Genomic DNA, 24,523 nt, shown 5'->3' on the forward strand with positions numbered 1-24,523 from the left:
GGGCAGAGGCTCCACGTCCCACCGCCCCCTCCCAAAAAACCACTTGCCTGGAGCTGCTGCTTCTCCCCTTGACTCCTGCCCTCCCCATGTCCCTGCAGGCGGATGCTGCGCTGCAGGATTTCCTCCAGAAGAGAGAGTCTATGGCCAGAACCATCCTCAAAGTCGACCATGAGCTGACCGAGAAGGAAGAGCAGATAGAAAGTAATTTTGGGGCTGGAGAAATGCCACTGCCTGGAGAGGGACTGGCACGGCACGGAGGGACAGTACTCCTTGGGGGCCTGGGGCTCATCTCCTGCCTTTGAGCCATCTTTGCTTCTCTCTCAACAGATCTGAAAGCCCAGTATGAGAGAGCTGAGCAGGAGAGGGAGGCTGAGAGGAAGAGGCTGGATGAGACGAAGGTCGAAAACCTAAAGATGTTGTTGAAGTTACTCAGAGATATGAAGGCTCATCGGAGAAAGAAGCGGGAGGAGAAAGAGAATAAAAACGACCATCAATCAAAGGTACCATGGCAGAGAGGATGTACCCAGAGCTGTGGCTGGCAGGCAGGAATGGTGATGGGGGCCCGCCTGGCTCCCTCCCATTGCTTCTTGGCTCCCTTGCACTGCAGACACCATGCAGGAAGGCTTTGGGCTTGCTGACAACCCGACTATTTTCACAGGACCAGGACAACAAGTCCACAAGTGGCTCCGAGAAGAAGAGCAACCCTGAGGATCAGCAAAATTCCAAGCCCGGTGGCAAATCCGGTGATGGCCCCAGATAAAAAATGTGGTTTGAGCTTTTGGAACAAATGATGTAGCGTGCTTCTTGATACCAAGTACAATTCTGCTAAACTCTGCAAGTCCTTGCTGCAAACGACAGGGTGTGGCAGTGACCTCTGTGGTCGCTGCCATTGCACCAGCTAGTGCTTTCATGCTTTCACGTAGTTGGAAATGAAACTAATTGTCTGGGGAGCGTAATCTTAGGGGCGCGGGGTGGGTTCGCTGATCAGCTCGTAGCTGGGAGATTCTGCTCCTTTGCCATTGCTCAGAAAGTACGCCCAAGGGTCAGCACTGGCTCTGACAACATTGACCTTTCTTCATCTTTCATTACGGGTGCCTATTGCTTTCAAAAAGACAAAATAATGCAATAATAAAGTAATGCAATAATAAAGTAATGCAATAATAAAATAATGCAAAAACAATGCAAAAATAATAAAATTAAAAATTAATAAAAATAAGATAATAATAATACAAAATCCTCCAACCTGGGTTTCAGCACGTGGCCATTACTGAGAGCTGCCAATGGTATTTTGGGTCTGCCTAAGGGAGGCTGGCTCTTAATTATGCCCACTGCAACCAACTAGCAAGGGGTGCGGACATCACCGCCCTTGGGTGGGTTAATGTGCACCTCTGGAGCTAATTGCTGCAGTTCCCCTGCCCATGGGGATGGGAGGGCTGGGGCTCACGTAGAAGCCCGCAGCCACGAGCGTGCCGAAGCTCCCCAAGCCCTCTCCACTCCTGAGCATCCCTCGGGCCAGCGCAGGTGTGCTTTCAGGGCTCTTTTCCCCGCTCCAGCCCCCCGGATTTCTTTTCTGCACCCTCATTGCGGGGACTGGAGGGGAGGGAGAGGTCCCGTGGCAGGACCCCGAAGTCCGAGCCTTGTTCCACCCAACCCCTCTGCTTGACGCCCATCGGGGGTGGAAGGGGACAGCCCAGCCACGCCACCCCAGGCCACCACGTCCCTTGGTCCTGCAGGGGAGCCAAGACCCTTTCGCACTCTCCCCTCGCTGGAATAATCCCCGTTCTGGGTCCAGGACTGCAGCCGGAGGTGGCTGCGCTGCTCAAAGCCCTGCTTTGCCTGCTCTGCTTCCCCAGCAGCTCCAGCACCTCGTCAGCCACAGCTCCGCGCCTTCTCACAGCCCACGTGCCCCTTGAACGAGCAGGAGGCTCTGCAGCACCGCTTCCCCCCTCCTGCAGCCCCTAGGAGCCACTTTCCCCAATTCCAGGAGTTCCCCCGCGACATCTTGCGTCCCCTGCCCCACCTTCCAGCCCGTGACTCGCCTGCCCTCGCAGCACCTGCCCTTGCAGATACCGCTTTCCCTGCTACAAGACGAGCAACGGGACTTCCCCGCCGGGGCTGCCATGCCCCGGGTGAGCCCCGGTGGCCGTGCACCCACCCTGACAGCCACTGCGGCTTGGTGAGGGGAGCTGGGGGTCCTTGAGTTGCTTGGGGAGCACCGGGAGCTGCAGCGAGGCCAAGGGCTGCCCGCAGCGCTCACCGGCCCCGAGCCCACGCGTGCACCCTGCTAATGTCAGGAACAGAGCCCGTGGTGGGGGCACAGAGACCGGGAAGGGGTCTGCTGAGGGGCGCTGGGGCAAATTCTCCTTGGCACGGCAGCAGACAACCCCCCCTTGAAGCTCTTTCGCCCCTCTTTGGCCTGGCTCCTTGCGGAAAGCTTCCATGGGCAGTGAAAACCAAACGATGGCCACCGACTTCATCTTCGTGGGGTTCTCCAGCCTGGCGGAGCTGCAGAAGCTGCTCTTCGGGGTGTTTTTGCTTCTCTACCTGCTCACACTGAGCATGAACACGGCTATCATGACCGTCATAAGGGTGGAGCGGAGCCTTCACACGCCCATGTACTTCTTCCTCTGCGTCCTGTCCTTTTCCGAGACCTGCTACACCCTCGTGATCGTCCCCAAGATGCTGGTGGACTTGGTGGCGGAGAGAAAAGCCATTTCCTTCTTGGGCTGCGCCGTCCAGATGTACTTCTTCCTCCTGCTGGGCTGCTCCCACTCCTTCCTCCTGGCGGCCATGGGCTACGACCGCTGCGTCGCCGTCTGCCGCCCGCTGGCCTACAGCAGCATCATGACCCGGCGGCTCTGCGCGCAGCTGGTGGCCGCGTCGGCGCTCAGCGGGCTGCTGGTGGCCCAGCTGGTCACCCCCCTGGTGTTCTGCTCGCCGTTCCAGGCCAGCCGGCAGCTCGAGCACTTCTTCTGCGACATCTCCCCCGTCCTCCGCGTGGCCTTCAGGCAGAGCGACGCCGGCGAGGCCGTTATCGTGGCGCTGGGCGTCTTCGCCCTGATGGTCCCGCTGACGCTGCTCCTGGCTTCGTACCTCTTCATCCTCGCCGACGTCCTGCGCATCCCCTCGGCCGCGGGGAGGCACAAAGCCTTCTCCACCTGCAGCGCCCACCTGGCCGTGGTGCTCGTGCACTACGCCTGCGCCTCCCTCATCTACCTGAGGCCGGGCTCCAGCTCCTGGTCGGGCCAGGACGCGCTGATCTCGGTCACTTACACCATCCTCACCCCCCTGCTCAACCCCATGATTTACACCCTGAGGAACAAGGACGTCAAAGCGGCTCTCCGCAAAGCCATCAGGAAAACACAAATTTCTCCAGAATGTTTTCCAGGAAAGAGGTCAAGGTGTGCTACGTCCCCAGTGGATGTTTCCAGCTGGAAGCCTCCCCTTCCAAAAAGCATCGCTCCTTTTCCGTCCCCCTTGTGCACATTGTGTCACAGCAGGCAGTTAGGAGTTCCCTTCCTTCATCTAATTAGATCATCTAATTGTTGGAATTGGATGATATTCGAGGTCTCTCATAACCCAAACCATGATTTTATGATTCTAGAGCCCCCCTGCCAAGGGCAGGGACACCTTCCCCTAGGCCAGGCTGCCCCCAGCCCCATCCAACTTGGCCTTGGGCTCCTCTGGGTGACACCCCAGTGCCTCAGCACCCTCATAAGAAATTATTTCTCCCTCAAATCTAATCTAAATCTGCCCTGTTTTGGTTTAAAACCCTTATTCCTTGTCCTACCACTACTCTCCCTGACAGAGTCCCTCTCCAGCCTTCCCGTAGCCCCCCTTGAGGAGAAGGCCTCCATCAGGCTCCCCCGGTATCTCCTCCAGAATTCACCGATCCCGTCCCAATTCAGCACGTGTCTTTAGTTCCTGCATCCACCTTCATGCTTGTCTGGAAGATGGGAACAACATCTCCGTTTTGCAGACTCGAGGAACCTCCTCGGTCGCTGGCCTTTCCACGATGGCCGAGGGCGCTGAGGGGCCGCAGGCCTCGATGGCCTCCGCAGCCTCACGCGGGGCTTCCACCCACCCCAGTCCCCGCCTGTGGGTCCCGTTTAAGCTCGCTTTGGGGCTTCCAGTCCTCGACGGGTGTATTTTGTAGAGGAGCTGGTTTCGTGCCGTGGCCACGCTCATGGCTCCTGCCCGCAGGCTGACTTCCCAGCCTTGGCCATCGTGGGGCCTGGTGTGGGCCTAAAGATTGACGTTTTGGGCCCAGACCTGCCTGCTGACCTGGGCTGTTGGTTGAGCCTGGCTTCTGTCCCCAGTTCTGCCCTGCTCACCTCACTCGGGCACCGTGGGGCTTGCTCTTGGCCAGGGAGGCTACTGTGCTGTCGGCCGCTTTGCCCCCCTTGGCTCCCATCCCTTGGGGAAGAGACGGCCCTCCTCACTCCCTCACAGCTTACACAGCAAGGGGAGACGTGTCATGTTGTCATTCTGGCTTTTATTTTGTTTTACTAAACCTCCAGTGGTCTCCTTTGCAGTCTGTGATTATAACCCCGTAACAGATTTGAATGGGATTGAAGCCGGCACTCTGGAAAATCCCCCTGCCTTTGGCTTGTCGCACAGCTCTGACCAGAACTGTGAGAGAAACCGGAGCCTTGGCTCCTCGGTGTTGGGAAGGTGCTGCCAAAGCAGAAAATCGTGAATGTGTACACGGATGTGGAAGGTTAATCACCCCTCGTCGAGCACCAGCAACCTTTGCTGACAGCGCCTGCACCAGAGGTTGAACCCAAGTTGTCCTAGTCTGGCTTGAGAAGTTCTGCCTCACCTTCTGGAGGGGGGGCATGGGTGGTATTTGGATTTTCTATGCCTCTGTGGAGCACAAGTCCTATGAGGAGCGGCTGAGGGAACTGGGGTTGTTCAGTCTGGAGAAGGGGAGGCTCAGGGCAGAGCTCCTTGCTCTCTACAACTCCGTGACAGGAAGCTGTGGGGAGCTGGGGAGTCGGTCTTCTCTCACAGGTAACCAGGGATAGGACCAGAGGGAATGGCCTCAAGTTGTGCCAGGGGACGTTCCGGTGGCAAATGAGGAGACATTTCTTCTCAGAAAGAGCAGTCAGGCGTTGGGACGGGTTGCCCAGGGAGGTGGTGGAGTCGCCGTCCCTGGGGGTGTTCAAGGAGAGGTTGGACGTGGTGCCTGGGGACATGGTTTAGTGGGTGACATTGGTGGTAGGGGGACAGTTGGACCTTGGATCTCGGAGGGCTTTTCCAACCCTAATAATTCCATGATCCTATAGGCACTGCCTAGGCACTGCCAGTCATATGGTAAGGGGGAAGCCTCTCCTAGACATTGCTTTGTTAAAAACAAAACAAAACAAAACAAAACAACAACAACAACAAAACAACAACCAAAAAAATATGGCTGGATGTCCTGAGACTATCTGCAGTCACTGGGTGCCTTCTGCACTGCTCAGTGATGTTTCCTTCCTTCAGATCTCAAGGAAACACAAGGGGTTTTTTAATTTATTTTTGAAGTGTTTGAGGATTCTGGCCAGAACAAGTGTATGGCTTTCACCTAGGGGCTGATGAGATGGAAAGAAAAAACAAAACTAAACTAAACCAAAAACAAATAACAAAGCGAAACAACTTGCCAAACCCCAGTGGAGCACTGCATTTACCAGCTCCTCCTGGGAAAATGGCAGCTGCCTCCCTCGTTCGTGACAACACCCGTAATACCGTGGCAAAATGGGGCCAAGTGGGAATCTTGTGGAAAACCTGTTCTTCCATAAAATCCAGCAGATTTTACTCTGCTGTCAAATCAAAGCTCACGATGAGGAGACATTTCTGCTCCTCCAAGTACCGCTGCAGTGTCGCTCTGGAAAGTCCCTTGCAGTCCCTTGCAAAACAGCTCCATCTACTTGCAGCATCGTTTTATTATTCCTTTTATTTGTTTATTATCAACCTTCTTGTGACTGGGGGCTCCCAGGCCTCCAGAGGCCATCAAGAGAAAGGAGGGCGCTCACCATGGCCAGGACTGGCTGGAGGAGATGTGGGGAAAGGCAGAGCATGAAAGGAAGAAGAAAGCATTGGGCACACCCGAGAAACCAGTGAGGGAATGCACCAGCATCTTCTGACTCCTGGCAGAGGAAAGACCGGGGCACACCGCACCTCCCGGTGCCCCTCTGCACCTCGAAGCGATGCCCAAAGCTCTCCTAAGTCCTTAAGCCTTTTCAGAGAGACTTTTCAGCCTCTCGTGCTGCCCGAGCAGCCAGGAGGCTGCAGGTACACAAGAAGCTGTGAGGAGACACGGCAGAGCCAACCTGGCCAAAGGGATATCCCAGGCCATGGGACGTCATTGTTATTATCCCTTCGTTTTCTGTCCTATTAAATGGTCTTTATCTCAACCCACAAGTTTTTAGCTTTGCTTTTTTAGCACCTCAGCGTGACTCTGGGTTAAGCCACAAGCTTTTACCTCCGTTTTTTATCACCTAAGTGAGATACTTGGGTGATTCCGGCTCAAACCACCCCAGTTGCCAAGAGTATTCGCATCCTACATCCCAACGCAGTGCAGTCGCAGCCAGCAGTAAGAGAAGTCACCCTATCCCAGCCAAAGGGTAAGGCAGAGGACGGTGCTCGTGACATCTGGTTGTAATAAATGGCTCAGTCTTCAAAATAGGACTATAATCAAAGTTTACAATTTATTAAAGGAATAGAGGTAAGCAAACAGTGCTGGGTGCGCCAGGAGTCTCTGCTCCACCAAGACGCACACCAGTTACATCAAGCAGCTGATTTTTATGCTCCTAGGCTGATACATAGTCATTACTACTTCTAAAAAAAACAGGGTTATTATAATTAGTTTCTGGAATCCAAACCCTCCTACTGGAGCATGCGTATCAGTCTCCGGGGGCCCCTCTGGGGGTCTCTCGTGCTGAAGGCTCAAAGTCTTCCTCCCTCTTGTCCTCCTCCTTTGTCCAACTTGGCTGTATGTCAGAGACTTGTGCAACATCCCCTGCAAGCTTTGTCTTCTAGTTGTTCTTCAGCTCTCCCCGTCTCCTTCATCTCCTGGCCAGATAGCAGAGACTTGCATAGTGTCCCATGCAATAGTCATAATAGTTAGCAGTTATTCTGAAACCCCCCCAGATATCAGAGACTTAAAGGAAAAGCCTAGAAATACGCTTCCCTTCAAGCTCTCTATTGACACGAATTGCCAAAACATTCCTTTGCAAGACACAAGAATTATATACATTAACCACTCTGTTTTTCTTAGACTTGTGCTTATACAAGGGTATGTAAGACAGAAGGTCACATTCATCATACCATGCGGCCCTAGCATTGTTCCATACTGACACGAATCAGGTGAACATATCTCACACAGTCACTGTCTTCCGCTTTCTATTTTTCCTCCCCGTCATTTCCCGGAACAGGAAGAGAAGGGTTGGACCAAGGCAGGGGACACAAGGCAGCACCCAAGCTGTTTCAGAGCTCTGCAGGCCCGGGAAGCTGAAGGTGAGTCCCATCCCCATCCCTCATCCCCAGCCCCACGCAGGCAGCTATGGGCAGGGGGCACAGGAAAGGGATCCCACGGACCCCAGCGAGCCGAAGAGCTCCCTGCCGGGGGGAGGACAGAGAGGTGTGGAGGTTGGCTCCGTCTTTGCTCCGGGATGGAGCAAAGGGAACGGGGGGGCTGGGAGCCTGTGTGCGACCCCCTAGTACCTGCCCCAGGCTCGGACCCTGTGGGGGGATCGGGCACGGTGCAGATCTTCATGAGATCCCCGAAGCTTCAGCCTGGAGGGGGTAAAAAGAGGAGGTACGCAGGGAGGAAGCTAGGGCATCCTTTCTGCTTTGTTTGGGGAAATGAAGTCGGGTGACGATGTTCCTGGGGCGGGGTGCCCCCGCCTTGCTAAGCAGCCCGTCTCCCCAGCAGGCTGCGCGGCTGTGAGCAATGGCATCCAAAATCCAGATGCCGGAGCCCGTCTGCCTAATCAAGATCAAGAAGAGGAAGGGGCTCGTGGTGCAGCCGGGGGCCCTGCAGCTGCTGTCAGAGATCACGCAGCCCATGGTGGTGGTGGCCATCGCCGGGCCGTACCGCAGCGGCAAGTCCTACCTCCTGAACAGGCTGGCTGGGCAGAGGAGAGGTAAGGGAAGGGGATGAGATGTGCACATCCCCTGGGCTGGCCGAGGTGCTCGGCTTCTCCTGCTCGGTATTTCACGCTGCTGAGGCTCTTTGCACCCCCAGGTTTCTCCCTGGGCTCCAGCGTGCGGGCGCACACCAAAGGAATCTGGATATGGTGCGTGCCTCACCCCTGCAAACCTGGATACGCGCTGGTGCTGCTGGACACCGAGGGGCTGGGAGACACTGAGAAGGTGGGGGAGAAGCGGGGACACATTGTGGGAGCCTGAGAGTGAAAGAGCTGAGGATAAAGAGATGTGGGAAGCCCTGGAGATGCTGTGGGGTCTCCCCAGGGGATGGTTTTGCCATGGGATGCTGGCTGGCAGCACTCAGGGTCCGGGCATTCGGGCTCGTGCCTGAAGGGGTCTTGCATGGGGCTGCTGGATAAGGTGAGAACCTGGGGTCGTTGTTCCAGGGCGACACCGAGAACGACACGTGGATCTTCGTGCTGGCCGTGCTGCTCTCCAGCACCCTGATCTACAACAGCAAGGGCACCATTGACCAGCAGGCCATGGACAACCTGCAGTATCCTTTGTGGACGCACACGGGGTGGCCCCTGCTCCCTGCCTGGGGCCCACGGGGATCCCATACCCCAGTTCCTTGTGTGGGGAGAGGAAACCTCCCAGTGGTGCCCAGGGACCTGCTCGGTATCCCCGGGGCTTTTCTCCCTCTTCCTGGTGGCACCGGGCTGGCCTCTGTCCCCCAAAAGGCTCCACCAGTGCCAAGTGTTCATGGGCCGGGGGTGCCCCTGTGTTCAGAGCTGAGGTCCCCACTTCCTTAGCCGGCTCCCCAGCTATGTGCTGAAGCTGTCAGAGTGTGTCCAGGTGAAAACAGCACCCAAGGAGGCAGGAGCTGTGCAGGCAGGAGAAGAGCAGCCGGGTTCGGACAGACGAGCCCTGTTCTTCCCAACCTTCATCTGGGCTGTCCGGGATTTCACGCTGCAGCTGGAGGTGGACGGGAAGGAAATCTCCGAGGACGAATACCTGGAGAACGCGTTGAAGTTGAAGGATGGTAGGGGAGCGGTGCCGTGCCGCTGGATGCATACAAGTACAGCCCCAGACACGGCTGCGGTGGAAGACACCGCGAGGCTGAGCCCTGGGGGCTTTTTCTGACCCCTTGTTGCCCCACAGGGAGCAGCCAGGAGGCCCAGAGGTACAACCGGCTGCGGGAATGCATCCGCCAGCTCTTCCCGGAGCGCAAGTGCTTCGTTTTCGACCAGCCAGCCAGGAAGAAGGACCTGCCCCGCTTGGAGGAGCTCCCGGACAACATGCTCGACCCTGAATTCCAGCAGCAGGAGGAGCGCTTCTGCAGCTACATCGGGCAGAATTGTCCCCCCAAGACCATCCCTGGTGGCCACGAGATAACGGGGAGCAGTGAGTACCGGTGTCCCGAGGGTCCAAGCTCTTGGGACTGTGTCGGGACAAGGCTCAGATGCAGAGCAAAAGGCTGCTGGAGGGGGCACAGATGCGTTTTTGTGCCAGCTGTGGCATTTACCTCTGTGTTTGGAGCTCCTAGCTGTCGCGTGTGGCTGGGAAAGAGCTAGAAAAAGAAGGTCGGGGCCGTGAGGGGCCCCTGGCAGTGGGGTTAGGGCAGGACCCCGGTCGTTTTGGTCGGGCTGCAGATCCGTCACCCCTCCCCGGCAGGGCTGGGGACCCTGGTGGTGAGCTACGTGGAGGCCATCCGGAGAGGGGCTGTGCCGTGCCTGGAGAGCGCGGTGCTGGCGCTGGCAGAGATCGAAAACTCGGCGGCGCTGAAGGAGGCCGTGGCCTTGTACCAGCGTCAGATGGAGCAGGGGCTGCCCACGGAGACCACCCAGGAGCTGCTGGAGCTGCACGCGCGGTGTGAGGAGGAGGCGAAGCGGCTCTTCATGGCACGGGCCTTCGAGGAGAGCAGGGAGCGGTTCCAGGCAGAGCTCACGGTAGGTGATGCCCCCCGGGGACACCGTCACCCCTAGCCTGGGGGGAGCAGTGTGGTCCCTGCTGGCCAGGCCAGTGCCGTGCCCTCTAATCATAGAAACATTAGGGTAGGAGAAGACCTCCAGGGTCATCTGGTCCAACCGTCCCCCTACCACCGATGTCACCCACTGAACCACGTCCCCAAGCACCACGTCCAACATTTCTTGATGTCCTTCTGGTAGTGAGGGGCCCACAGCTGAACCCAGCACTTGAGTTGCGGTGCAGGAGCAGGGGACGATCACCTCCCTGGTCCTGCTGGCCGCACTATCCCTGAGGCAAGCCAGGATGCCGTTGGCCTTCTTGGCCCCCTGGGCACACTGCTGGCTCATTTTCAGGCGAGCATCCACCAACACCCCCAATCCTTTTCCTCTGCAGAGCTTTGCAGCCACTCTGCCCCCAAACCTGTAGTGTCTCTGCCCCCAGACGCGTAGCCTTGCATGGGGTCGTTGTGCCCCAAGTGCAGGACCTGGCACTTGGCCTTGTTGAACCTCATCCCTTGGCCTCTGCCCATCGATCCAACCTGCCCAGGTCCCCCTGCAGGGCCTTCCTATCCTCCAGCAGATCGACACTTCCCCCAGCTTGGTGTCACCTGCAGACTTACTCAGTTCCCTCATCCAAGCCTTCCATGGAGATATTAACGAGGATGGGCCCAACACCGACCCCTGGGGAACACCACTGGTGACCGGTCACCAGCTGCATGGTCACACATCAAGACCTGCTCCGTCCCCTTCCCTGGCACCGAGCTCAGGCTGACAGGCCTGTAGGTCCCCGGCTCCTCCTTACGACCCTCTTTATAGACGGGTGTCCCGTTAGCACGTCTCCAGGGCCCTCCCCAGATGACCATGACCGCTGATAGATGATGGAAAGCAGCCCAGCAATCCCACCGCCAGCTCCCTCAGCACCCTCGGGTGGATCCCATCTGGCCCCATGGACTTGGCCAGGCGGAGCAGCAGGTCCCCAGCCTGAAGTGTGGGGGGGTTCTTCTGCCCCCGCCCCAGACTTCCAGGTCGGGAGGCTGAATACCCCGAGGATAAGAGGTCTGGCTAGTAAAGGAGGCGTTAAGAACCTCAGCAGTCACATTGCCCCCTGCTTCCAGTAAAGAGTGGAGATTCTCCTCGGCCTGCCTCTTGCCATTAGTAGATTTATACAAAGATTTTTTATAAAATATATTCATAAAAACACTTTTGGGCTTTGGGTTCTTTACTAATGGCTGGTTTTAGAAGACACCAAGTCTGACAGTAATACGCGGGAAAGGTTTATCTCACGGGGGTTCTGGCTGTTGCGACGGGAGTTAGCTTCCCTGTCTGCAGCCCATGGGGGCTTCACCTCCCCGCTGATCACCCCACAGGCTGCAGAGCCCCGTTTCCCTGCCAGCCTGGCTTTATTCTCACACACGGAACTGTAGGGCTTGGAAGGGACCTCGAGAATCAAAGCAGGTTCCCTAGGGCAGGTTGCCCAGGTAGGCGTCCAGATAAATCTCGAATATCTCCATGGGGAAGAAAACTCCACAACCTCCCTGGGAAGCCCGTTCCAGTGCTCAACAGGCTTTTTTTTTTTGCCTGGTTGAGAGAGGTGGAAGCCACTCAACCTGGGCTGAAGCCTTCCCTCTGTGTCCTTCTGCACAGGTCCAGTTAGAGGCACTTAAGGAACATTTCTGGAAGCGGAACGAGCGGGTATCCCACGAGAAGTGCACGGCCGCCCTCCAGGAGCTCTTCCAGGACTTGGACAGACGGATCAATGACGGGGTCTACTTCATGTTGGGGGGCTACCAGCTCTTCCAAAGCGGTCAGCAGGCACTGGTGGAGCAATACAGGAAGCTGCCTGGCAAGGGGGTGAAGGTAGGAACATGAACAGCTCCAAGGCGAGGGCAGAGGCTCCACGTCCCACCGCCCCCATCCCAAAAAACCACTCGCCTGGAGCTGCTGCTTCACCCTTGACTCCTGCCCTCCCCATGTCCCTGCAGGCAGATGCTGCGCTGCAAGATTTCCTCCAGAAGAGAGAGTTTATGGCCAGAACCATCCTCAAAGTCGACCATGAGCTGACCGAGAAGGAAGAGCAGATAGAAAGTAATTTTGGGGCTGGAGAAATGCCACTGCCTGGAGAGGGACTGGCACGGCACGGAGGGACAGTACTCCTTGGGGGCCTGGGGCTCATCTCCTGCCTTTGAGCCATCTTTGCTTCTCTCTCAACAGATCTGAAAGCCCAGTACGAGAGAGCTGAGCAGGAGAGGGAGGCAGAGAGGAAGAGGGAGCATGAGTCATTCAGAGATGGAAAGCCTCGTCAGAGAAAGAAGAGGGAGAAGAAACAGAATAAAATCGACCATCAATCAAAGGTACCATGGCAGAGAAGACGTGCCCAGGCCTGTGGCTGGCAGGTAGGAATGGTGATGGGGGCTCGCCTGGCTCCCTCCCATTGCTTCTTGGCTCCCTTGCACTGCAGACACCATGCAGGAAGGCTTTGGGCTTGCTGACAACCCGACTATTTTCACAGGACCAGGACAAGAAGTCCACAAGTGGCTCCAAGAAGAACAACCCTGAGGATCAGCAAAATTCCAAGCCCGGTGGCAAATCCGGTGATGGCCCCATATACAAAATGTGGTTTGAGCTTTTGGAAACAATGTTGAAGGCTTTTTTCAAATGGTTCTCTCTCTGGTTTAATCCGTGAGATCATGATGTCTTTCTTTAGAAGCCATGCAGAAACAAAGTAAGAGAGCTGTGTAGCGAGCAGATAGAAAGTGATTTTGGGGCTGGAGAAATGCCACTGCCTGGAGAGGGACTGGCACGGCACGGAGGGACAGTACTCCTTGGGGGCCTGGGGCTCATCTCCTGCCTTTGAGAGATCTTTGCTTCTCTCTCAACAGATCTGAAAGCCCAGTACGAGAGAGCTGAGCAGGAGAGGGAGGCTGAGAGGAAGAGGCTGGATGAGAGGGAGATCGAACACCTAGAGACGTTGTTGAAGTTACTCAGCGATATGGAGGAGCATGAGGCCTCGTCAGAGACAGAAGAGGGAGAAGAAACAGAATAAAAACGACCATCAATCATAGGTACCATGGCAGAGAGGATGTACCCAGAGCTGTGGCTGGCAGGCAGGAATGGTGATGGGGGCTCGCCTGGCTCCCTCCCATTGCTTCTTGGCTCCCTTGCACTGCAGACACCATGCAGGAAGGCTTTGGGCTTGCTGAAAACCCGACTATTTTCACAGGACCAGGACAACAAGTCCACAAGTGGCTCCGAGAAGAAGAGCAACCCTGAGGATCAGCAAAATTCCAAGCCCGGTGGCAAATCCGGTGATGGCCCCAGATAAAAAATGTGGTTTGAGCTTTTGGAACAAATGATGTAGCGTGCTTCTTGATACCAAGTACAATTCTGCTAAACTCTGCAAGTCCTTGCTGCAAACGACAGGGTGTGGCAGTGACCTCTGTGGTCGCTGCCATTGCACCAGCTAGTGCTTTCATGCTTTCACGTAGTTGGAAATGAAACTAATTGTCTGGGGAGCGTAATCTTAGGGGCGCGGGGTGGGTTCGCTGATCAGCTCGTAGCTGGGAGATTCTGCTCCTTTGCCATTGCTCAGAAAGTACACCCAAGGGTCAGCACTGGCTCTGACAACATTGACCTTTCTTCATCTTTCATTAAGGGTGCGTATTGCTTTCAAAAAGACAAAATAATGCAATAATAAAGTAATGCAATAATAAAGTAATGCAATAATAAAATAATGCAAAAGCAATGCAAAAATAATAAAATTAAAAATTAATAAAAATAAGATAATAATAATACAAAATCCTCCAACCTGGGTTTCAGCACGTGGCCATTACTGAGAGCTGCCAATGGTATTTTGGGTCTGCCTAAGGGAGGCTGGCTCTTAATTATGCCCACTGCAACCAACTAGCAAGGGGTGCGGACATCACCGCCCTTGGGTGGGTTAATGTGCACCTCTGGAGCTAATTGCTGCAGTTCCCCTGCCCATGGGGATGGGAGGGCTGGGGCTCACGTAGAAGCCCGCAGCCACGAGCGTGCCGAAGCTCCCCAAGCCCTCTCCACTCCTGAGCATCCCTCGGGCCAGCGCAGGTGTGCTTTCAGGGCTCTTTTCCCCGCTCCAGCCCCCCGGATTTCTTTTCTGCACCCTCATTGCGGGGACTGGAGGGGAGGGAGAGGTCCCGTGGCAGGACCCCGAAGTCCGAGCCTTGTTCCACCCAACCCCTCTGCTTGACCCCCATCGGGGGTTGAAGGGGACAGCCCAGCCACGCCACCCCAGGCCACCATGTCCCTTGGTCCTGCAGGGGAGCCAAGACCCTTTCGCACTCTCCCCTCGCTGGAATAATCCCCGTTCTGGGTCCAGGACTGCAGCCGGAGGTGGCTGCGCTGCTCAAAGCCCTGCTTTGCCTGCTCTGCTTCCCCAGCAGCTCCAGCACCTCGTCAGCCACAGCTCCGCGCCCTCTCACAGCCCACGTGCCCCTTGAACGAGCAGGAGGCTCTGCAGCACCGCTTCCCCCCTCCTGCAGCCCCTAGGAGCCACTTTCCCCAATTCCAGGAGTTCCCCCGCGACATCTTGCGTCCCCTGCCCCATCTTCCAGCCCGTGATTTGCCTGCCCTCGCAGCACCTGCCCTTGCAGATACCGCTTTCCCTGCTACAAGACGAGCAACGGGACTTCCCCGCGGGGGCTGCCATGCCCCGGGTGAGCCCCGGTGGCCGTGCACCCACCCTGACAGCCACTGCGGCTTGGTGAGGGGAGCCGGGGGTCCTTGAGTTGCTTGGGGAGCACCGGGAGCTGCAGCGAGGCCGAGGGCTGCCCGCAGCGCTCACCAGCCCCGAGCCCACGCGTGCACCCTGCTAATGTCAGGAGCAGAGCCCGTGGTGGGGGCACAGAGACCGGGAAGGGGTCTGCTGAGGGCCGCTGGGGCAAATTCTCCTTGGCACGGCAGCAGACAACCCCCCCTTGAAGCTCCTGCGTCCCTCTTTGGCCTCGCTGCTTGGGGAAAGCTTCCATGGGCAGTGAAAACCAAACGATGGCCACCGACTTCATCTTCGTGGGGTTCTCCAGCCTGGCGGAGCTGCAGAAGCTGCTCTTCGGGGTGTTTTTGCTTCTCTACCTGCTCACACTGAGCATGAACACGGCTATCATGACCGTCATAAGGGTGGAGCGGAGCCTTCACACGCCCATGTACTTCTTCCTCTGCGTCCTGTCCTTTTCCGAGACCTGCTACACCCTCGTGATCGTCCCCAAGATGCTGGTGGACTTGGTGGCGGAGAGAAAAGCCATTTCCTTCTTGGGCTGCGCCGTCCAGATGTACTTCTTCCTCCTGCTGGGCTGCTCCCACTCCTTCCTCCTGGCGGCCATGGGCTACGACCGCTGCGTCGCCGTCTGCCGCCCGCTGGCCTACAGCAGCATCATGACCTGGCGGCTCTGCGCGCAGCTGGTGGCCGCGTCGGCGCTCAGCGGGCTGCTGGTGGCCCAGCTGGTCACCCCCCTGGTGTTCTGCTCGCCGTTCCAGGCCAGCCGGCAGCTCGAGCACTTCTTCTGCGACATCTCCCCCGTCCTCCGCGTGGCCTTCAGGCAGAGCGACGCCGGCGAGGCCGTTATCGTGGCGCTGGGCGTCTTCGCCCTGATGGTCCCGCTGACGCTGCTCCTGGCTTCGTACCTCTTCATCCTCGCCGACGTCCTGCGCATCCCCTCGGCCGCGGGGAGGCACAAAGCCTTCTCCACCTGCAGCGCCCACCTGGCCGTGGTGCTCGTGCACTACGCCTGCGCCTCCCTCATCTACCTGAGGCCGGGCTCCAGCTCCTGGTCGGGCCAGGACGCGCTGATCTCGGTCACTTACACCATCCTCACCCCCCTGCTCAACCCCATGATTTACACCCTGAGGAACAAGGACGTCAAAGCGGCTCTCCGCAAAGCCATCAGGAAAACACAAATTTCTCCAGAATGTTTTCCAGGAAAGAGGTCAAGGTGAGCAGCGTCCCCAGTGGATGTTTCCAGCTGGAAGCCTCCCCTTCCAAAAAGCATCGCTCCTTTTCCGTCCCCCTTGTGCACATTGTGTCACAGCAGGCAGTTAGGAGTTCCCTTCCTTCATCTAATTAGATCATCTAATTGTTGGAATTGGATGATATTCGAGGTCTCTCATAACGCAAACCATGATTTTATGATTCTAGAGCCCCCCTGCCAAGGGCAGGGACACCTTCCCCTAGGCCAGGCTGCCCCCAGCCCCATCCAACTTGGCCTTGGGCTCCTCTGGGTGACACCCCAGTGCCTCAGCACCCTCATAAGAAATTATTTCTCCCTGAAATCTAATCTAAATCTGCCCTGTTTTGGTTTAAATCCCTTATTCCTTGTCCTACCACTACTCTCCCTGACAGAGTCCCTCTCCAGCCTTCCCGTAGCCCCCCTTGAGGAGAAGGCCTCCATCAGGCTCCCCCGGTATCTCCTCCAGAATTTACCGATCCCGTCCCAATTCAGCACGTGTCTTTAGTTCCTGCATCCACCTTCATGCTTGTCTGGAAGATGGGAACAACATCTCTGTTTTGCAGACTCGAGGAACCTCCTCGGTCGCTGGCCTTTCCACGATGGCCGAGGGCGCTGAGGGGCTGCAGGCCTCGATGGCCTCCGCAGCCTCACGCGGGGCTTCCACCCACCCCAGTCCCCGCCTGTGGGTCCCGTTTAAGCTCGCTTTGGGGCTTCCAGTCCTCGACGGGTGTATTTTGTAGAGGAGCTGGTTTCGTGCCGTGGCCACGCTCATGGCTCCTGCCCGCAGGCTGACTTCCCAGCCTTGGCCATCGTGGGGCCTGGTGTGGGCCTAAAGATTGACGTTTTGGGCCCAGACCTGCCTGCTGACCTGGGCTGTTGGTTGAGCCTGGCTTCTGTCCCCAGTTCTGCCCTGCTCACCTCACTCGGGCACCGTGGGGCTTGCTCTTGGCCAGGGAGGCTACTGTGCTGTCGGCCGCTTTGCCCCCCTTGGCTCCCATCCCTTGGGGAAGAGGCGGCCCTCCTCACTCCCTCACAGCTTACACAGCAAGGGGAGACGTGTCATGTTGTCATTCTGGCTTTTATTTTGTTTTACTAAACCTCCAGTGGTCTCCTTTGCAGTCTGTGATTATAACCCCGTAACAGATTTGAATGGGATTGAAGCCGGCACTCTGGAAAATCCCCCTGCCTTTGGCTTGTCGCACAGCTCTGACCAGAACTGTGAGAGAAACCGGAGCCTTGGCTCCTCGGTGTTGGGAAGGTGCTGCCAAAGCAGAAAATCGTGAATGTGTACACGGATGTGGAAGGTTAATCACCCCTCGTCGAGCACCAGCAACCTTTGCTGACAGCGCCTGCACCAGAGGTTGAACCCAAGTTGTCCTAGTCTGGCTTGAGAAGTTCTGCCTCACCTTCTGGAGGGGGGGCATGGGTGGTATTTGGATTTTCTATGCCTCTGTGGAGCACAAGTCCTATGAGGAGCGGCTGAGGGAACTGGGGTTGTTCAGTCTGGACAAGGGGAGGCTCAGGGCAGAGCTCCTTGCTCTCTACAACTCCGTGAAAGGAAGCTGTGGGGAGCTGGGGAGTCGGTCTTCTCTCACAGGTAACCAGGGATAGGACCAGAGGGAATGGCCTCAAGTTGTGCCAGGGGACGTTCCGGTGGCAAATGAGGAGACATTTCTTCTCAGAAAGAGCAGTCAGGCGTTGGGACGGGTTGCCCAGGGAGGTGGTGGAGTCACCGTCCCTGGGGGTGTTCAAGGAGAGGTTGGACGTGGTGCCTGGTGACATGGTTTAGTGGGTGACATTGGTGGTAGGGGGACAGTTGGACCTTGGATCTCGGAGGGCTTTTCCAACCCTAATAATTCCATGATCCTATAGGCACTGCCTAGGCACTGCCAGTCATACGGTAAGGGGGAAGCCTCTCCTAGACATTGCTTTGTTAAAAACAAAACAAAACAAAACAAAACAACAACAACAACAAAACAACAACCAAAAAAATATGGCTGGATGTCCTGAGACTATCTGCAGTCACTGGGTGCCTTCTGCACTGCTCAGTGATGTTTCCTTCCTTCAGATCTCAAGGAAACACAAGGGGTTTTTTAATTTATTTTTGAAGTGTTTGAGGATTCTGGCCAGAACAAGTGTATGGCTTTCACCTAGGGGCTGATGAAATGGAAAGAAAAACCCAAACTAAACTAAACCAAAAACAAACAACACAGCGAAACAACTTGCCAAACCCCAGTGGAGCACTGCATTTACCAGCTCCTCCTGGGAAAATGGCAGCTGCCTCCCTCGTTCGTGACAACACCCGTAATACCGTGGCAAAATGGGGCCAAGTGGGAATCTTGTGGAAAACCTGTTCTTCCATAAAATCCAGCAGATTTTACTCTGCTGTCAAATCAAAGCTCACGATGAGGAGACATTTCTGCTCCTCCAAGTACCGCTGCAGTGTCGCTCTGGAAAGTCCCTTGCAGCGGCTCTGCCTTGCAAAACAGCTCCATCTACTTGCAGCATCGTTTTATTATTCCTTTTATTTGTTTATTATCAACCTTCTTGTGACTGGGGGCTCCCAGGCCTCCAGAGGCCATCAAGAGAAAGGAGGGCGCTCACCATGGCCAGGACTGGCTGGAGGAGATGTGGGGAAAGGCAGAGCATGAAAGGAAGAAGAAAGCATTGGGCACACCTGAGAAACCAGTGAGGGAATGCACCAGCATCTTCTGACTCCTGGCAGAGGAAAGACCGGGGCACACCGCACCTCCCGGTGCCCCTCTGCACCTCGAAGCGATGCCCAAAGCTCTCCTAAGTCCTTAAGCCTTTTCAGAGAGACTTTTCAGCCTCTCGTGCTGCCCGAGCAGCCAGGAGGCTGCGGGTACACAAGAAGCTGTGAGGAGACACGGCAGAGCCAACCTGGCCAAAGGGATATCCCAGGCCATGGGACGTCATTGTTATTATCCCTTCGTTTTCTGTCCTATTAAATGGTCTTTATCTCAACCCACAAGTTTTTAGCTTTGCTTTTTTAGCACCTCAGCGTGACTCTGGGTTAAGCCACAAGCTTTTACCTCCGTTTTTTACCACCTAAGTGAGATACTTGGGTGATTCCGGCTCAAACCACCCCAGTTGCCAAGAGTATTCGCATCCTAAATCCCAACGCAGTGCAGTCGCAGCCAGCAGTAAGAGAAGTCACCCTATCCCAGCCAAAGGGTAAGGCAGAGGACGGTGCTCGTGACATCTGGTTGTAATAAATGGCTCAGTCTTCAAAATAGGACTATAATCAAAGTTTACAATTTATTAAAGGAATAGAGGTAAGCAAACAGTGCTGGGTGCGCCAGGAGTCTCTGCTCCACCAAGACGCACACCAGTTACATCAAGCAGCTGATTTTTATGCTCCTAGGCTGATACATAGTCATTACTACTTCTAAAAAAAACAGGGTTATTATAATTAGTTTCTGGAATCCAAACCCTCCTACTGGAGCATGCGTATCAGTCTCCAGGGGTCCCTCTGGGGGTCTCTCGTGCTGAAGGCTCAAAGTCTTCTTCCCTCTTGTCCTCCTCCTTTGTCCAACTTGGCTGTATGTCAGAGACTTGTGCAACATCCCCTGCAAGCTTTGTCTTCTAGTTGTTCTTCAGCTCTCCCCGTCTCCTTCATCTCCTGGCCAGATAGCAGAGACTTGCATAGTGTCCCATGCAATAGTCATAAGAGTTAGCAGTTATTCTGAAACCCCCCCAGATATCAGAGACTTCAAGGAAAAGCCTAGAAATACACTTCCCTTCAAGCTCTCTATTGACACGAATTGCCAAAACATTCCTTTGCAAGACACAAGAATTATATACATTAACCACTCTGTTTTTCTTAGACTTGTGCTTATACAAGGGTATGTAAGACAGAAGGTCACATTCATCATACCATGCGGCCCTAGCATTGTTCCATACTGACACGAATCAGGTGAACATATCTCACACAGTCACTGTCTTCCGCTTTCTATTTTTCCTCCCCGTCATTTCCCAGAACAGGAAGAGAAGGGTTGGACCAAGGCAGGGGACACAAGGCAGCACCCAAGCTGTTTCAGAGCTCTGCAGGCCCGGGAAGCTGAGGGTGAGTCCCATCCCCATCCCTCATCCCCAGCCCCACGCAAGCAGCTATGGGCAGGGGGCACAGGAAAGGGATCCCACGGACCCCAGCGAGCCGAAGAGCTCCCTGCCGGGGAGAGGACAGAGAGGTGCGGAGGTTGGCTCCGTCTTTGCTCTGGGATGGAGCAAAGGGAACGGGGGGGCTGGGAGCCTGTGTGCGACCCCCTAGTACCTGCCCCAGGCTCGGACCCTGTGGGGGGATCGGGCACGGTGCAGATCTTCATGAGATCCCCGAAGCTTCAGCCTGGAGGGGGTAAAAAGAGGAGGTACGCAGGGAGGAAGCTAGGGCATCCTTTCTGCTTTGTTTGGGGAAATGAAGTCGGGTGACGATGTTCCTGGGGCGGGGTGCCCCCGCCTTGCTAAGCAGCCCGTCTCCCCAGCAGGCTGCGCGGCTGTGAGCAATGGCATCCAAAATCCAGATGCCGGAGCCCGTCTGCCTAATCAAGAACAAGAAGGGGAAGGGGCTCGTGGTGCAGCCGGGGGCCCTGCAGCTGCTGTCAGAGATCACGCAGCCCATGGTGGTGGTGGCCATCGCCGGGCCGTACCGCAGCGGCAAGTCCTACCTCCTGAACAGGCTGGCTGGGCAGAGGAGAGGTAAGGGAAGGGGATGAGATGTGCACATCCCCTGGGCTGGCCGAGGTGCTCGGCTTCTCCTGCTCGGTATTTCACGCTGCTGAGGCTCTTTGCACCCCCAGGTTTCTCCCTGGGCTCCAGCGTGCGGGCGCACACCAAAGGAATCTGGATATGGTGCGTGCCTCACCCCTGCAAGCCTGGATACGCGCTGGTGCTGCTGGACACCGAGGGGCTGGGAGACACTGAGAAGGTGGGGGAGAAGCGGGGACACATTGTGGGAGCCTGAGAGTGAAAGAGCTGAGGATAAAGAGATGTGGGAAGCCCTGGAGATGCTGTGGGGTCTCCCCAGGGGATGGTTTTGCCATGGGATGCTGGCTGGCAGCACTCGGGGTCCGGGCATTCGGGCTCGTGCCTGAAGGGGTCTTGCATGGGGCTGCTGGATAAGGTGAGAACCTGGGGTCGTTGTTCCAGGGCGACACCGAGAACGACACGTGGATCTTCGTGCTGGCCGTGCTGCTCTCCAGCACCCTGATCTACAACAGCAAGGGCACCATTGACCAGCAGGCCATGGACAACCTGCAGTATCCTTTGTGGGTGCACACGGGGTGCCCCCTGCTCCCTGCCTGGGGCCCACGGGGATCCCACATCCCAGTTCCTTGTGTGGGGAGAGGAAACCTCCCAGTGGTGCCCAGGGACCTGCTCGGTATCCCCGGGGCTTTTCTCCCTCTTCCTGGTGGCACCGGGCTGGCCTCTGTCCCCCAAAAGGCTCCACCAGTGCCAAGTGTTCATGGGCCGGGGGTGCCCCTGTGTTCAGAGCTGAGGTCCCCACTTCCTTAGCCGGCTCCCCAGCTATGTGCTGAAGCTGTCAGAGTGTGTCCAGGTGAAAACAGCACCCAAGGAGGCAGGAGCTGTGCAGGCAGGAGAAGAGCAGCCGGGTTCGGACAGACGAGCCCTGTTCTTCCCAACCTTCATCTGGGCTGTCCGGGATTTCACGCTGCAGCTGGAGGTGGACGGGAAGGAAATCTCCGAGGACGAATACCTGGAGAACGCGTTGAAGTTGAAGGATGGTAGGGGAGCGGTGCCGTGCCGCTGGATGCATACGTGTACAGCCCCGGACACGGCTGCGGTGGAAGGCACCGCGAGGCTGAGCCCTGGGGGCTTTTTCTGACCCCTTGTTGCCCCACAGGGAGCAGCCAGGAGGCCCAGAGGTACAACCGGCTGCGGGAATGCATCCGCCAGCTCTTCCCGGAGCGCAAGTGCTTCGTTTTCGACCAGCCAGCCAGGAAGAAGGACCTGCCCCGCTTGGAGGAGCTCCCGGACAACATGCTCGACCCTGAATTCCAGCAGCAGGAGGAGCGCTTCTGCAGCTACATCGGGCAGAATTGTCCCCCCAAGACCATCCCTGGTGGCCACGAGATAACGGGGAGCAGTGAGTACCGGTGTCCCGAGGGTCCAAGCTCTTGGGACTGTGTCGGGACAAGGCTCAGATGCAGAGCAAAAGGCTGCTGGAGGTAGCACAGATGCGTTTTTGTGCCAGCTGTGGCACTTACCTCTGTGTTTGGAGCTCCTAGCTGTCGCGTGTGGCTGGGAAAGAGCTAGAAAAAGAAGGTTGGGGCCGTGAGGGGCCCCTGGCAGTGGGGTTAGGGCAGGACCCCGGTCGTTTTGGTCGGGCTGCAGATCCGTCACCCCTCCCTGGCAGGGCTGGGGACCCTGGTGGTGAGCTACGTGGAGGCCATCCGGAGAGGGGCTGTGCTGTGCCTGGAGAGCGCGGTGCTGGCGCTGGCAGAGATCGAAAATTCGGCGGCACTGAAGGAGGCCGTGGCCTTGTACCAGCGTCAGATGGAGCAGGGGCTGCCCACGGAGACCACCCAGGAGCTGCTGGAGCTGCACGCGCGGTGTGAGGAGGAGGCGAAGCGGCTCTTCACGGCACGGGCCTTCGAGGAGAGCAGGGAGCGGTTCCAGGCAGAGCTCACGGTAGGTGATGCCCCCCGGGGACACCGTCACCCCTAGCCTGGGGGGAGCAGTGTGGTCCCTGCTGGCCAGGCCAGTGCCGTGCCCTCTAATCATAGAAACATTAGGGTAGGAGAAGACCTCCAGGGTCATCTGGTCCAACCGTCCCCCTACCACCGATGTCACCCACTGAACCACGTCCCCAAGCACCACGTCCAACATTTCTTGATGTCCTTCTGGTAGTGAGGGGCCCACAGCTGAACCCAGCACTTGAGTTGCGGTGCAGGAGCAGGGGACGATCACCTCCCTGGTCCTGCTGGCCGCACTATCCCTGAGGCAAGCCAGGATGCCGTTGGCCTTCTTGGCCCCCTGGGCACACTGCTGGCTCATTTTCAGGCGAGCATCCACCAACACCCCCAATCCTTTTCCTCTGCAGAGCTTTGCAGCCACTCTGCCCCCAAACCTGTAGTGTCTCTGCCCCCAGACGCGTAGCCTTGCATGGGGTTGTTGTGCCCCAAGTGCAGGACCTGGCACTTGGCCTTGTTGAACCTCATCCCTTGGCCTCTGCCCATCGATCCAACCTGCCCAGGTCCCCCTGCAGGGCCTTCCTATCCTCCAGCAGATCGACACTTCCCCCAGCTTGGTGTCACCTGCAGACTTACTCAGTTCCCTCATCCAAGCCTTCCATGGAGATATTAACGAGGATGGGCCCAACACCGACCCCTGGGGAACACCACTGGTGACCGGTCACCAGCTGCATGGTCACACATCAAGACCTGCTCCGTCCCCTTCCCTGGCACCGAGCTCAGGCTGACAGGCCTGTAGGTCCCCGGCTCCTCCTTACGACCCTCTTTATAGACGGGTGTCCCGTTAGCACGTCTCCAGGGCCCTCCCCAGATGACCATGACCGCTGATAGATGATGGAAAGCAGCCCAGCAATCCCACCGCCAGCTCCCTCAGCACCCTCGGGTGGATCCCATCTGGCCCCATGGACTTGGCCAGGCGGAGCAGCAGGTCCCCAGCCTGAAGTGTGGGGGGGTTCTTCTGCCCCCGCCCCAGACTTCCAGGTCGGGAGGCTGAATACCCCGAGGATAAGAGGTCTGGCTAGTAAAGGAGGCGTTAAGAACCTCAGCAGTCACATTGCCCCCTGCTTCCAGTAACGAATGGAGATTCTCCTCGGCCTGCCTCTTGCCATTAGTAGATTTATACAAAGATTTTTTATAAAATATATTCATAAAAACACTTTGGGGCTTTGGGTTCTTTACTAATGGCTGGTTTTATAAGACACCAAGCCTGACAGTAGTATGTGGGAAAGGTTTATCTCACGGGGGTTCTGGCTGTTGCGACGGGAGTTAGCTTCCCTGTCTGCAGCCCATGGGGGCTTCACCTCCCCGCTGATCACCCCACAGGCTGCAGAGCCCCGTTTCCCTGCCAGCCTGGCTTTATTCTCACACACGGAACTGTAGGGCTTGGAAGGGACCTTGAGAATCAAAGCAGGTTCCCTAGGGCAGGTTGCCCAGGTAGGCATCCAGATAAATCTCGAATATCTGCACAGGTCCAGTTAGAGGCACTTAAGGAACATTTCTGGATGCGGAACGAGCGGGTATCCCACGAGAAGTGCACGGCCGCCCTCCAGGAGCTCTTCCAGGACTTGGACAGACGGATCAATGACGGGGTCTACTTCATGTTGGGGGGCTACCAGCGCTTCCAAAGAGATCAGCACGCACTGGGGGAGCAATACAGGAAACTGCCTGGCAAGGGGGTGAAGGTAGGAACATGAACAGCTCCGAGGCGAGGGCAGAG

At 56.7% G+C, this 24,523-nt stretch overlaps 3 protein-coding genes and 2 long non-coding RNA genes across 8 annotated transcripts in view; 3 read left to right on the plus strand and 2 right to left on the minus strand.

Moving 5' to 3' along the window:
* The window catches only part of LOC311425674 (guanylate-binding protein 1-like), a 54,190-nt gene that overhangs the window by 16,557 nt on the left and 13,110 nt on the right, over positions 1-24,523 (plus strand). For 2 of the 4 annotated variants that reach the window (XM_084501619.1, XM_084501620.1), the window contains exons 12-15: positions 328-500; positions 659-743; positions 12,309-12,448; positions 13,318-13,402. In XM_084501619.1, the coding sequence (XP_084357745.1) occupies positions 328-500; positions 659-743; positions 12,309-12,448; positions 13,318-13,402 (483 nt within the window). The other 2 variants (XM_084501621.1, XR_014686385.1) reach the window with 2 other exon arrangements.
* On the plus strand, positions 2,324-3,842 carry LOC311425653 (olfactory receptor 10K1-like; the record flags this gene model as incomplete). The annotated part of the gene is made up of 2 exons (XM_084501596.1): positions 2,324-3,401; positions 3,833-3,842. Exons 1-2 carry the CDS (start codon positions 2,440-2,442, stop codon positions 3,840-3,842), a joined length of 972 nt encoding a protein of 323 aa, XP_084357722.1. The 5' UTR covers positions 2,324-2,439.
* Positions 6,665-7,853, minus strand: LOC311425675. Its single transcript, XR_014686386.1, has 2 exons — positions 7,705-7,853; positions 6,665-7,053 (listed from the first exon to the last, which is right to left on the minus strand). It is a non-coding gene; the product is annotated as an uncharacterized lncRNA (long non-coding RNA).
* LOC311425654 (olfactory receptor 10K1-like) lies at positions 15,120-16,064 on the plus strand (the record flags this gene model as incomplete). Its single annotated transcript, XM_084501597.1, has 1 exon — positions 15,120-16,064. The coding sequence occupies one exon, from the start codon at positions 15,120-15,122 to the stop codon at positions 16,062-16,064; it is 945 nt and encodes a 314-aa protein (XP_084357723.1).
* LOC311425678 lies at positions 19,336-20,518 on the minus strand. The gene is made up of 2 exons (XR_014686389.1): positions 20,370-20,518; positions 19,336-19,718 (listed from the first exon to the last, which is right to left on the minus strand). It is a non-coding gene; the product is annotated as an uncharacterized lncRNA (long non-coding RNA).

Source organism: Aythya ferina, assembly GCF_964211825.1.
Source record: "Aythya ferina genome assembly, chromosome: 33".
Taxonomy (NCBI): Eukaryota; Metazoa; Chordata; class Aves; order Anseriformes; family Anatidae; genus Aythya; species Aythya ferina.